General features: G+C 42.9%; 1 protein-coding gene across 7 annotated transcripts in view; it reads right to left on the reverse strand.

The window, feature by feature from the left end:
• The window catches only part of PLAGL1 (PLAG1 like zinc finger 1), a 50,440-nt gene that overhangs the window by 25,855 nt on the left and 11,247 nt on the right, over positions 1–13,338 (reverse strand). For 3 of the 7 annotated variants that reach the window (XM_055810649.1, XM_055810648.1, XM_055810650.1), the window contains one exon: positions 4,275–4,317. The exons of 2 other annotated variants lie outside the window; for them this stretch is intronic. In XM_055810649.1, the coding sequence (XP_055666624.1) occupies positions 4,275–4,293 (19 nt within the window). In that variant the 5' untranslated portion in view covers positions 4,294–4,317. Of the gene's footprint in view, positions 1–1,111; positions 1,286–4,274; positions 4,318–13,338 lie in introns of those variants that run through there. 2 more of the 7 variants (XM_055810651.1, XM_055810655.1) reach the window with 2 other exon arrangements.

Here is a 13,338-nt window from a genome sequence, read left to right on the forward strand (position 1 = left end):
ATGGAGTGCCAACGCTTCCAAGAAAAACAGGTAAGTTATCTGCTGCAGAGAAGAGCAAAATGAGACAAAACTAGTAAGACTGCTGGCTCAAAGTCACTCAGAAAAAGTGCCAGAGTGAGGAACACAAACTACCCCGATAAAATGTGAAAACTTCCCAAGCACTTCCCCTGAAACTAGGGAGACTATCAAGGGCTTTCAAACAACTGCACACGTGCACAGACACTTTTAATCAGGTTTGCAACACAAACCCAGCAATTCCTACTGTCATGTAAGAAGGCGGCAGCACTATGGCAATTATTCTGTTTGGAGCTTGCCCTTACACTCATACTGACAAAGGAAGAAATGACATTACTTAACTTTTTTTCTGCAGTCATAAATGGGCCACACCTGAAAGTTATAGCTGCATGAGCTCAGAATCTTTTGCTTCAGTCACCACAGAAACTAATGCAGAAACTGGCAATTTGTTCTCCTGTTTTCAGTAGAAAATTTACATATGAATTACACACTGAATTCCTTTGGTCTGATAAACCTGTTCTGGACTCACATGAAGAAAATACTGCTGCTTCATTATCATCCTCCTCTTGCTATTCTTTGCCATCTTTACAAAAAAAACTGTAATCTAAATGCAGAAAGTAGTGGTAAGTCCATCTCTTGCCTTAAGTCTATGCATAGAAACAGAGGTTTAGAAATATATCCTTACATTTCAAGGGATTTTAGATTCCCAGATTTTCTGTCAGACAGGCCTGCTTGCTAGGCACTGACTTGTGTGAAGTATTAACGCAGCAACTTGTACCAGTCAAGAAATCATCTGAGGCAATTCAGCTGACTCTCAAGGACATAAAAAATTGCATAGAATAGCCTACATAAATGACTGATGTTCAGGACTTGACTGCAAGTCCCAAATACCAAATTATTTCCTATTACTTTTCATATTCACTAATTACCATTAGATAAAGAACAAAGGGACGTACACAGAGGCTAGAAAGAGCACAAGAGTCACTTGGGTGTTTCCCATAACAGGATACAACTCAAACACTGTTTTTGCACCCGAGAACACAAATGCAAACATTTGATAATCTCACTACATATGGGAAAACAAAACAATTCTTACCTTATTTAAAATGGCATTTTTAATAAAAAGTCAGGCTATGCTAGTACAAGGTGGCAGGAACCATGCTGTCCTCCTCCGGCAGACGCTTCCAAATGTCCCTGTGTTCAACTAAGTCTAACTGCGCGGTTTTGTTTCCCCGGGAGGACCCATTCAGCACCATGTGCTCCTTTTCAGCTGTCAATAAACAGAAGCGGTGAATTCCCCAGCGCTTCACAAAGCTAGTTAGGCATAGCCATTCATTTCTTCAGGAAAACAGGGCATTGATTTCAGCAAATTCCCAGGGAGCAGCTACAACAAAGAGATCAAAGATCCACCTCCTTTCCTGCGTGGCTTTGGCCGTTCGGGCCAAGAGGAGCAGCAACAGGTTTCCCGAAGAGCGGGCTCGAACCCCACCGACCACTGCATGCTCCATTCACGCCCGTCGCCTTCCTACATTCCCGGGACAGCCCCCGGCGCTAACCGTGACAAACCCCTACATTCAGGCAGCATAATATACTGCATGCTAGTTCATCCAAGGATAAAAAGAAAAACAAGCTCCAAGGGAAGTCCGCTGCTTCTCCAACTGGCCAAGCCTCAGTAGCTGCCAGACATTTTATAAACTTTATTTTTTTCCTCAGCTTCTCCACCTAAAACAGTGAAACACCTGCTACCTCAAATTCATCACGCTGAAACGGGATGTTGGCTTTTTCGGTTTATTTCCACAGGCTTGAAGACTTAGCTGCTGGAGTTTGAGGTCTAGCTGCAGCAGCCCTTGTATTGTGCAGCTGTGACATTTTCTTTGTGCAATTGCCCCACACCGCAGCAGTTTTTTTCCTAGGAATCTAAGGGGTTTTGTTCTGGTTTGGTTAGATTTTTTTCTGTTTAATTATACATCTAGTCTTCATTAATGTGACCTGGAACAAGATTTTTAAACCTAGAATATGACCTTGTATTGAACCAAGCATTACTGAAAGACTGTGCTGCAGTCAGGCCTTGGGACTGGGTGGTTAGGCTACATGTCTACTACTAAATAAGCACCAAAGACTTCCCTGGTGCTGAGACCACCTGGCATCAGCTCCACATGTCTAAATGCTCCTCACCTCCTTCTCTTCCCCCCCCTGTCTGGCTACATCCAGTTTCTTACTTGGAACAGAGTAAATGTTATCCCCAAAACACACCTTGGCGTTGCTTGTTAGCATAGGCCAGTACTAAGCCCATGGGCTGGCTCTGTGCTGTTTATTTATATAAAAACAGACATAATGATCTAGAGTCATTTCACATCTGTACAGATTTGCCATGTTATTCTTTAGCGTTCTCCTGTGCACTGACATATTTCCAAGGCACAACCTGGCTGTCACAAAGCCCAGACCACTGGAACCTGGGAAGTCCTCTCTGCGTTGGTACTGCCTCGAGTCTCTTCACACATCTCCTAAGTGAGAAGGCAAACGTCTATCTCTCTAGCACGACCAACTATCACAGGACCCGCCACAGCACAAGCAGTACAATAGTAAGACCAGGGACAGTTAGTCAGGATGACTGATCATTGCATATAAGATAGCTGAGGACACCAAGAAATACAGAACTGCAGAATTATCCGAGTTGCAAGAGACCTGTGGAGATAACTAGCCGAGCCTCTTGTTGAAAGCAGGCCCTTAGGTTAGTGTTACCCAAGGCTCTGCCAAGCCATATCTTGAGTATTTCCACTGTGGAAAATTCCACCATTTCCCCGGGCAGCCTATTCCAATGTTTAATCAATCCCATGGTGAAAATGCCCCTTACATCCAGGAGTATCTCCCCTGAAGCAACTTGTGGTCATCACCTCTTGTTCTGTCACAGTGCATGCTGGGGGAAAGAGTGCTTCCACATCCTTCCCCATAACCACCATTTTCGTACTGAAAAACCATGACTAGATCCCTTCAAGCCTTCTCTTCTCCAGGCTGAACACACCCAACTCCTTCAACCTCTACTCAGGTGATAACTTCTCTAACCCGCTGATCATTAGGAAAAGTGTGAGAGAGGTGCTGACACTGAGCTGAAGAGAGAAAAATGAAACTGCCAGGGCGTAAAATAGCTAAAAGATCAAACCAGCTTTAACATCTAAGTACAGCTGCAGAGTCAAGTGATTCTGACCACGACCACTGTGCAGTTGCCCTGACCTCTCTAACATTTCACCTCTGACAGCAGTTTTGCCTGTTGAATACAGCAGTCAGGCATATTACATTCCTTATTTTAGAGTCCTCCCTGTATCTAAATGGCACTTAAGCATGCCCCAAAATTGCCAGTTAGCAGATAAAATTTTAAAAAATGCACTTTTCACAAATAACTTGCTCTTGAAGTACAGAAACCACCTCCACAGACAGCTGCTATCTGCCAGTAAGCCACTGATGGTTTTATATTTATTAACTGATTACAGTTATTGAAAAAAAAAAAAAATGTTTCCTTTGTTCCTCTGAGGAAGTACTGAAGACTGATAAAATGGGTTTCTGAAACTCCCCTCTCCTATACTGCACAGCGTGCAGCTGGGCAGCCCTTAGAGGCAATGACAAAAAATGGCAGCTGAGGCACTGGAGAGACTCCAAAAGAAAGCATGTAGATCAGAGCAATAAGCATAGAAAATGAGCTTAACGCTGCAGATAACTTAGGCTGGAGCAAGAGAGTGTGAGTATCAGGGAGACATGAGCAGTAGTTTTTTTGCAGTACTTAACAACAGCAAAATATGTCACTTGTACATTCTTTGCTGTTGAAAAAGAAGGATGGATAATAGTGATGAGGTGTGAGATTTGGATGTGACTTGGATAATGACGCCTTGGAAACCCAAGAGTTAAATTCACAAAGTGATTAAAAAAAACCAAGCACATCACTCAGTAGTAATCTGGGATGCTATTTGTGCCAAAAATAGATAAAATATTTTAGACAGAATTATAACTTTAAGTCTCAATGAACCAGTCTGTTCTTATACATGGGCCAGATTTTTACAATTTTACTCGTATTAAGTCATACTTTACTCCAAGAATAATCTCGTTGATTATAATGGTAATGTTGTTCCGCAGATGTCTCAGAAGAAATGCAAATGTAAAAGCAGACTATACTTAAGATAAAAGACATCAATCATGAGCACATCTGGGAATCTGATAAAAACATATGGTACAAAAAAATCATGGTGGGACGATGGAAATGTACTTACATAGCAGGTCTGTGGACATGTTTACAGATCAGGCAAAGGAAACCTACATAAAATAAATGAAAAAAGAATGATCAGTTTTCTAAACTGGCACTATTCATGTTTAAACCTCATGCTAGTTATTATATGCATAGTTTTTTAGTTCTTTAGAAAATAAGGAGAACACATCTAGGGAAATCTAACAAGGAAGAATTTCAGTTTGTAGAGAAAGAGTAAATTCATTTATTTTTTACTCCTTAATAAGTTATTCCACTTCATTTCATAAAAAATGTGAACTGACAATATTCATTTAATGCACTTTAATTAAAAGCAGTTCACTGTATTCCACATATTCATTAACATTTATTATTAAAACAGAATTTTCAGGTGCCATGGATTTTACCCCATTGCATACCATGCTGTGTTTAAGCCTGCTATTTCTGGTATCCATCTTAAACGAGTCCTCACCCTTGCCAAGTCAAAGAGAATATTAACTATATATAGGAGAAGACATTTTATTTGCTCTCTAGGAAGACTTCTGGAGACTTCTAGCTTTCTGTCGAACTCTGTTCATCTTGTTCCCTTCCCATTCATCTGCTGGGTTTTGACTGAAATTTTACTATAAGCACACAGGAGCAGAGCCCGAGTTTTCTGTCTCCCACGCAGTGGGATTCCAATGTGTGGGTAAGGCTACTCGGAGCAACAGAAATAATAAGGCAGGTAATAATATGAGGGCATGCAAATAACTACATAAATCACACCAGCTTATGCCATTTTGTTGTGTCCTGTACAAATCTTGAAAATTTCAGGCAGTGTTTGAAGGTATACGTATATGATTTAGGGTGAAAACTTGACTCTGTTGAAGACAACAGTATTCTGTTTGCTGACCGAAATGGGTCAAAGAAAACACCTTCATTTTTAAAAACACAATGATCCTTAGTAAGATAAGTCCAAATTAATTGGAGCTAGTTTGAAGAACCGATGGAAGAGGAGTATGGGAGAAGGCAATATAGATGACAGGAAAAATGGATGGCGAAGAATAATGAGAACTGAGGAGGAAACAGACTCAAGGACAGTAAAGAAGTAGTAAGATAAGGTGAATGCAGAGCTTGACGAGGCAGGGAGGAGTCTGTGATCTGCTGATGAGTATTGGCCAAGGAAGAAGCTGTGACTCTGTCCATAAACAAGATGAGGAAGCTGACATCCAGCTATCTGCTGAAATCTATGAGCACACTGCAGTGCCATGTTCAAGTTTGAGAAGACTAAGGTAACCTTTCTAGTGATCCACTGTATAAGCAATTAAGTTGGCATCTTATCTTCAGGCCCTTCTGTCTGTCCCTGCATACAAAAGCAGCCATGCTGAGTGTCCCCCCCAGCGTTTACTCAATGATTATGTACATACAGATCATCATTCCTGGGCAACATAACAAGCATGCCGATTACATTAGCAAGTTCACAACTGATAAACCTAACATATCCTCATTTAAGTGCTCACTGACCCAATCCCAAAACCAAGAACACACAAGTTTAAGTAAATCAGACTTGCTAGCTTATGACGTGTCTCATCACAACATACTCAACCTCCCAAGGCTGTAAATTGTCAGTTCTAGCATAAAAGATAATATGTAAAGAAAATGTATTTTATAGATGCTCTGCACTCTGGAACTTGGAAGAGTTCTGACGTCAAAATGTAAGGAGCTGCCTGGCCTTTCCTTCCCACATGTTTAAACATGTCTTTCAAGCCTATGCTGACTTCAACAAAGAAGTACCAGCTTTGCATTTTAAAGAGTGATTTGCAGTGGTGAGGGGTGAGGCGTAGTTAACAGGTGTACTAAGACTTTATTGCAGAAAATTCATAATTTCAACACAAAACCAAAAAATTCCTCCCACCTTTGGGCTGCACACACTCCATAACATCAGTGGGATAAAGCAGCTCATCAGAGACTTTCAGCAGGGAAGACACCACAAAGAAAAACACTTCAATTGCCCATGCACAAGCATCCTGTATCTTTTGAGGTGCCCTAGGACATCTGAAGCACCCACACGAGGCTAACAGCTACAATATTGGTTATATAGAAAAAGGAATCCTCCTGGACCAGGAGCTAGAAGCCAGGTAGGGCTACCCAGGGCATCTCAGACAGCATTAGATGCTTACGTTTCAGCAAAGTAATCAAGTCCTACAGTATTGTAGTTTGCTTTAACAAGAAGCCAGACAGAGAACAGGTGGGCTGCTGGTGCATCACTTCTGTCTGAGATCAAGAGGACTGCAGATGAGGCATGAAACACAGGTGCCAGCACATCAACTTCTCTTCTGTAACCTCCGTCCTCTGCCAAAACAGCTGCCTCCAGTGAACATACAGCTTATAAACTATTTTTTGTCTTTGACTGGGACTGTGTGTAGATGTGAGAGAGAAGCAGTAAAGGGGTCTGCATGCTAAAAGGACATCAGCGAGTCCTCTTTCCAGATGAAAACAGCCATGCTTGCTGAGAGCAGGCTTTCTAAGCAGCAGGTGTCCTAGTCTGATTTCCACCGGCCAGAAAACACTTTCTTTCTGCAAAAAAAACTACTCTGCAGTTTGACTCCATTCTGGCTGAGAGCAAGGCACTTGCCTGTGGTGTTAACTTCTAAGAATTTAGGCCTTGCAGAGGGAACAGTGGACTCTAATAGCATCCATATGTGACTGTACACATGCCAACCTTTGTCATCCCCAGACACAGCAGGCTACATGTTGTCACTGTCAAAGCAGTGCCATCAACTAATAAAGATTTCATCCCCCCACTGAATTACTAAGCAAAATGACTTAATTGTGCTAGCATTCAATCTCCGAGGCAATTACCTGGCAAACCACCACAACATAAACTCTCCGCTGCCATATGGTTTTAGCCAGTAATACACCTTCATCCTCCCACAACTGGACTGCACCAGTCTCCTGTCTTGAGAAAGTCCAGCCTCAGTCCACCCTTTCCCTGTCCCCCACCTGTCTGCCATCCAGACATGTTCCAGTGACACTGTGGTCCATACGCCTCACTTAAGGTTTAGTTGAATTGTTCTGTGGTGTTCTGTGGCATGGAGAAGAAGGAGACATACACTAGCTGGGACAGAAGACCATACCTCTTGACAGACTGTTACAGGTCAGAATGACATCAGAGGGACTCAGATGAAGAGCAGCACAGTCCAGAGCAACACAAACACCCATGAGACACCTCCAATGCAATCAAAAGGCTACTACCTACTGCTGGGGTAGGGGCAGCTACCAGAAGCAGGAGAGAGTTCTCTGTTCACTTATTACTCAAAAGCAGCTACAAAAAACACAGCAGGAAAGACCTGTTGACCAGGTTGCCTCTTTCCTCCCACCACCTTTTGCCCATGCTGACAGGGTTGTCTTCTGCATCTGCAGCCAGGAAGGAATTGGTCTGTCATACTGCCATCTACCTGCTGTCCCTCACGGCATTAAAGGCACTTACCAGTACCCGCAGGTCACCTTGTACAGACCACTACTTCTAACAGTCCTCCTAGGATGTTATCAAAGGTACAACACCCTGCTGCACAAGATTTGCCCCAGAGAATGAGGGCACTATGAAAAGGATAACCATAAATCACCAAAGTGGTTTTCTCCACAAGCCATCAAAGCCTGAGACACCTTCTTTATTCCCATCCCCCGCCATACAGTCCTCTGATGAAGCGGCATTAGCAGCAGCAATCCCATAGCATCCAAGTCCAGCCCTTGGGGAAGGCACAGAGGCTACAGACCAAGAGGGAATGCCTCCGTGAGGGCATCCCAGTCACTGCAACAGAAGCCACTTGCAGAACAACAGAGCAGCAGGTACACCAAGACAAGTAACTGCTCCTCTTCCAGCAGTCGGTCAGGGCGTTATCTCCAACACGGCGAGGATAAGCACAGCGAGTTGTATTTACAGGGCCAAGGAAGTGTAAGCAGAACTACAAGCTCCTTCATAAACTATGGTAGCTCTTCCCTGCAGTTACCCTGAACACGGACCCAGAACTGCCAGTCTTCCTAGCTGCAGAAAACCACCACCATAAATCCCTCTCCTGCTTCAAGGTCAGCCTCTGGTGCATGAGGGCACCTCTTGCACAGTGTACTGCCCCCTGACCAAGCGGGCCCCAACACATGCAGGGTCATGGCAGCCACTTACGCTGCACCAACCAGGCACAGTGCCTGGTGGTCTCTAGCTACATCAGACACATGTCAATCCAACCTTAGGTGGTTGGCCAGCGCTCGTGCTGGCCTCAGTTTAACAGTCCCATTGGCCAATCTTTTGTAGTTTTACTCCTTGTAAACCACACTGACCTTTATATGAAGTACTGCAGGTATACTGGCCAAATCTGCTGTGCTGCCCACACAGCCAAAAGGTTGTGGTTGCTCTTAAATACTGTCCTTTCTCATTAATGAATGGGCAGAAGAGGAGGAAGAGTAGAGTGGGGGATGTTTCCCATACATGAAAATTGCAGCCCTGAAAATGTGAGGCAAAGCCTTTCGAGGTTCTTGCAGGCTTTCAGGTATCAGGAAATTGGCGTATGCATTTAGGTCAAACAGGTTAAGTATAATAGGTGGTTAACAGTCTACAGATAGCAAAACAGCGATTACGGGTACATTGGATGATGAAAAGTTCAATGCTTCATGGTGGTGAAAAGTGGTTATGTGCTGGTTAAGAGGAAATGGGGATGGGTTCTGCACTGCCTACCGAGAAGAAGGACATGTCACAGAGTGAAGGAGCCAGGATTTTAGGTTTTGGTTTTCTTAGTTCCATCATTGCCACAAATTCACAGACTATGCATTTTGTGTTTTAGAAGTGACTGTAGTGCGCACACTGTAGGCATGTATGACTTGGGATAAGTGCACATTATGGTTGTGGGACTGCCCTGGGATGTCCAGGGTTACTTCTGTTCTGATGCAGAGGATATGGGAGTAATGAAATCAGACAGCCTGTTTCCAGGTATGGCCCATGAGGAGGACCTACATGAGGACTGAGATCACTGCTGCACCAGAGGAAATGTGACTCCCACGAGGAGATGCACAGCAAGGGAAACCAGCCCACACAGGACCTCTGGGGCTGTTCATGATGCATGAGACATCCATGAAGGCTGTCAACAACAGCCTTGATAGCTGCCTTGCTTACCAATGGTTCGCATTGAAAGGCAGAGAGAGGGGCAGCAAAGGCTCCACTTTCTACTCCTCCTGTGCCTGCAAAATACTATGATGACACCTGGCTAAAGTTTCTGAATGCGGTTCTCACCCAAAGATCTGTATCCACTGCATGTCACTGCAGATTTCTAGAAGGATGACACAGTTTTACCAACCAGTGCTTGCTTCACTGGCCCTGAAGCTCATCTTTACCGCAGATGACAAACTCCACAGCAAGGGAGGCCAGGAAACTGCTCTGTGAGGGACCTTTGCAAAGTCTACAACGTAAGACTCCAAGCAGCTGTTCAAGAAAACTGTGCGGCATGTAACACCACAGATTTCTCACTTGGGTTCACGTGAGAAGACCTCTTCTGCTGACCTGACTCTTTTCCAGAAGAGGTAAACCTACCTTCCCTGGCATCATAAGCCAGAGGAAAAGCAGGCACTGATGTGGGAAGAGACATAAGTGGCAGCAACAGCAAAACCTTTCATACTGCTACACTGACATCCTGATGCCATCTGTAGATGACAAGAGAACATGCTGTCTGCAAAAGAGACCTATGCCATGGAGAGACAAAGACCAGGATCATAGCTTTTTAATTATGAATTCACTGTGAGTAGAAACACAACTGTTCTGAACCAGTCAGCATCTGCCCCTTCCCAAGCCTCTCAGAGGTTATTACAGAATTCCTTATATTGCTTTCTGCACAAAACCAATGTCAAAAACAAATTACAACAGTCAGCACTGGCACGCTTGTTCTAATTATCTGACATTGCACAGCTCAAACATGCACCTCAGTTTCATGCTGCACACCAAAGAGATGCAATAGTTAACCAGTCACCACCAGAAGACTCTTTTGATGCTATGAAGTCATCTGTCCACTGTACTCATTCGTGCAGCTGCTATAATTCCAATACTTTGAAGAATGTCTAGGACAACCCGTGTATAGATTCACAACAGCCCCATGTAAATGACATTGTTATCCAAGCACCTTTTGTCACATTTTAACTCAGTGAAGTTAAAATGCAAGTAAAAGCATTTTTTCAAGACATCTGTGGTAAGGAAGATGGTTGCAGATGTCTTGAAAATACAGCAGCAAAGATGTGACAGGAAACCCGCACTTAACCTACTTATACTGAGATTAAATCAGGAAGGACTCTCTTCCCCCATTACAGAAATCAGTTGCCAGGGTTTAACTTTCAGCATATGTTATGCCTCAGGTTGCATCCATCAGAAAAAAACCCCACCTTCAGGAGACAACGCATCTGTCACACAGCATTAGCATTCCACTAGTGTCCCTGCTTGTTTTCTTTTGGCTACTGTGAGTGCTCATGCTGGGCTAACTGTATTTCTGCTGACATAGTTTCTCTTCTTCCAAATTCATGATCAGGAAGGAAAATCATAATGATACAGAAATGATTTAAGGATTAATGGAGTATTGAGTTGAGTATGCAGGGCTAAATGCATACAAGTATAAAGGGCTAAAATCACCATTCAGAGAAACCTGTGTAGATCTGCTGAAGTTTGTGTTAGTCCCACATGTGCATTCAGAGTCAGGATGTGGTACACACCAGGTGCAACTCAAACATGTCCAACAGCAAAATTCCATGCATTTTGCATCTACCACATGTAGAGTCCCTCACTGGAGAAAACACGAAATTGTAAATAACTTTATAATTTATCATATAAAATAGCATATACTTGTTTTACAAAATTACATTTTTTTTCCAAATCATGGATTTATTTTATAATTATAAAACAAAGTAACTGTTTTGCCATCATAATGTCTGTCTTTATGCACAGGATACCACATCTTTCCCTGGATTAAGGAAAGAACTTGAGCAGTAAAACACATACATATTACGTCCCCCCTGCAGAAATATGGCTCACTGATACTGCTGAAGTTCTTCAAATACAAGTCACATTTGTGAATGTAAAAAATAATGAAAACCCAAAGTTATATATGGAACACCTCTCTCTTTTACAAAGGACTATGCAGATGTAAAAGAACGGTGCACAAAATCATAAGGCAGACTGTGGGTCAGCAAAAGCCATGCACTCAAGTATATGTTTCCTCTAATGTGTTTACCAAGAATATTTTGTATACCTTCATGGTATTGTTTTAAAGTGTGTATACACACAAAAAAATACTACTCTAATATATAAACTAGTCCCACTGTTGAAGGCAACATTTTAACTATATACATATCTCTACAGATTAAATGCCTTGGTACGCAAGAAACCAAGAACGCTGTCAGTTTCTAGTGCCTTTAAGAGGTCAGGCAATAAAGACACCCTATTGACTTCAAAAATTTTTGGATCAGTTGGCTACTACTTCGCCAAAGCTACACTGAGTGTTAAATTTGCACACATAATAGAGTCCTGCCTTACTATTCCCTGCAGCAACCAATCAATATTCTGACCTGGTTATGATCACCTCAGTATGTAGCATCATCAAATATGGTCCACATATGCACCTAATTATCCAAGCCTATTTTCATTTTAAAGCAAAAAAAAAAAATATCATTAAAAGTAAATCCATTTTATATCCTGTGTCCTGATACCAGACTGATACCAGAAACACAAAGACCGACAAATCCCACTCCTTGTTTCTAAGCAAGTTTTCCTGTTCTGAAATATGGCACTGTCTCTCATCATAATTTTCCTAGCTTTGTGTCTCACTTGATGTTTGTCTATTTTGGTCAGCAAAAGACCTATGGCAGACAAGGCATCAAGTGCAAGTCTTTGCCCATCCCCAGTGCCCTGATAACAGAACAAAAGCTATTAAATAGTATTTTCAAAAAACAATAGTAACAAAGGGAGATAAATCCCTAGGGAATGATACCAAATGGCATCTCATGCCAGCCTGCCTTATTGAGGGCTGCTCTTGTTGTTTGGCTTTGCAAAGCACTCAGCATTTTGATTGCGATCCAGCAAAACGTTTCTGCATTTCCCATGTCTTTCCACCACTGACTTGCAGGGAACTATTTGTACACATGAAGACAAACGTACACTTCAGATTTTTCTGGGTCAGGATCAAGGCACCAATCATCTTCCTGGATCCTTGGTTTTTTATGAGAATTGGTTAAAATAGCATAAAGAAAAAAATATCTTAAAAGTGTGAGTTCTAAAAAGCCTCAAGACCCAGGAACATTCCTAAAATAATTTGCATTCCAGAGCAGCGGGCAAAACCATTTCCATTTCAATGAGCCTGTGGAGAGGACTCTGGTCTGCTCCCTGAAACCCAGGGCTGAACCCCAGCACAAAACAAACACGGGACCCACTTGTACGAGGTCACGTGAAAAAGCACTTTTTCCTGTTCTCCCTCACTGCCTTGGCTAAAACTCTTCTCATCGCTTCAGGCCTGTGTCCCAACACTCATTTCAGGAAGGGTACTGCCACACCTCAGCTGGACAGGCTGGTGGCAGAGAGATCTCCTTTCCCTTCCCTGCATCCTCCTCAGGCTGCTTTCCCGGAAGAGTCAACAAGTCTCCTGCAGCTCCAAAAAGGTTTTACGAAAACCTTGGCTTTAACATGCTCTGCTTTCATAACCTTGCTACAAATAAAATGCATTAGCAGCCACCAGCTTTCCAACAGTGGCGAGCAAAACCCACTGCAGGGACAGCCAGACTGATACGTTCCTGCATGGTGTAACAGCCGCTCCCGTGGCTGGAGAGGGGGATACACGCTCAGCCCAGTACTTCGGCAACGTCAGGAAGTCTCAGCAAATCATAAAACCAGATTTGTCATCTGGAAGCCAACACCCTACCCCACACGTCTTGCTTATATTACCATAATCTAAAACCTCCCAGCCTCAGATACTCACAAACCCTGCACATTCCTGCAACATCATTCCAACATGTCCTAAAGCACTATTGCAATAGTGTAACAGTGTGCAATGTTGCTGCTGTGTTATGTAAATATCAATGTTCAAATGATTTGG

This window comes from Falco peregrinus, chromosome 7 (assembly GCF_023634155.1).
Source record: "Falco peregrinus isolate bFalPer1 chromosome 7, bFalPer1.pri, whole genome shotgun sequence".
Taxonomy (NCBI): Eukaryota; Metazoa; Chordata; class Aves; order Falconiformes; family Falconidae; genus Falco; species Falco peregrinus.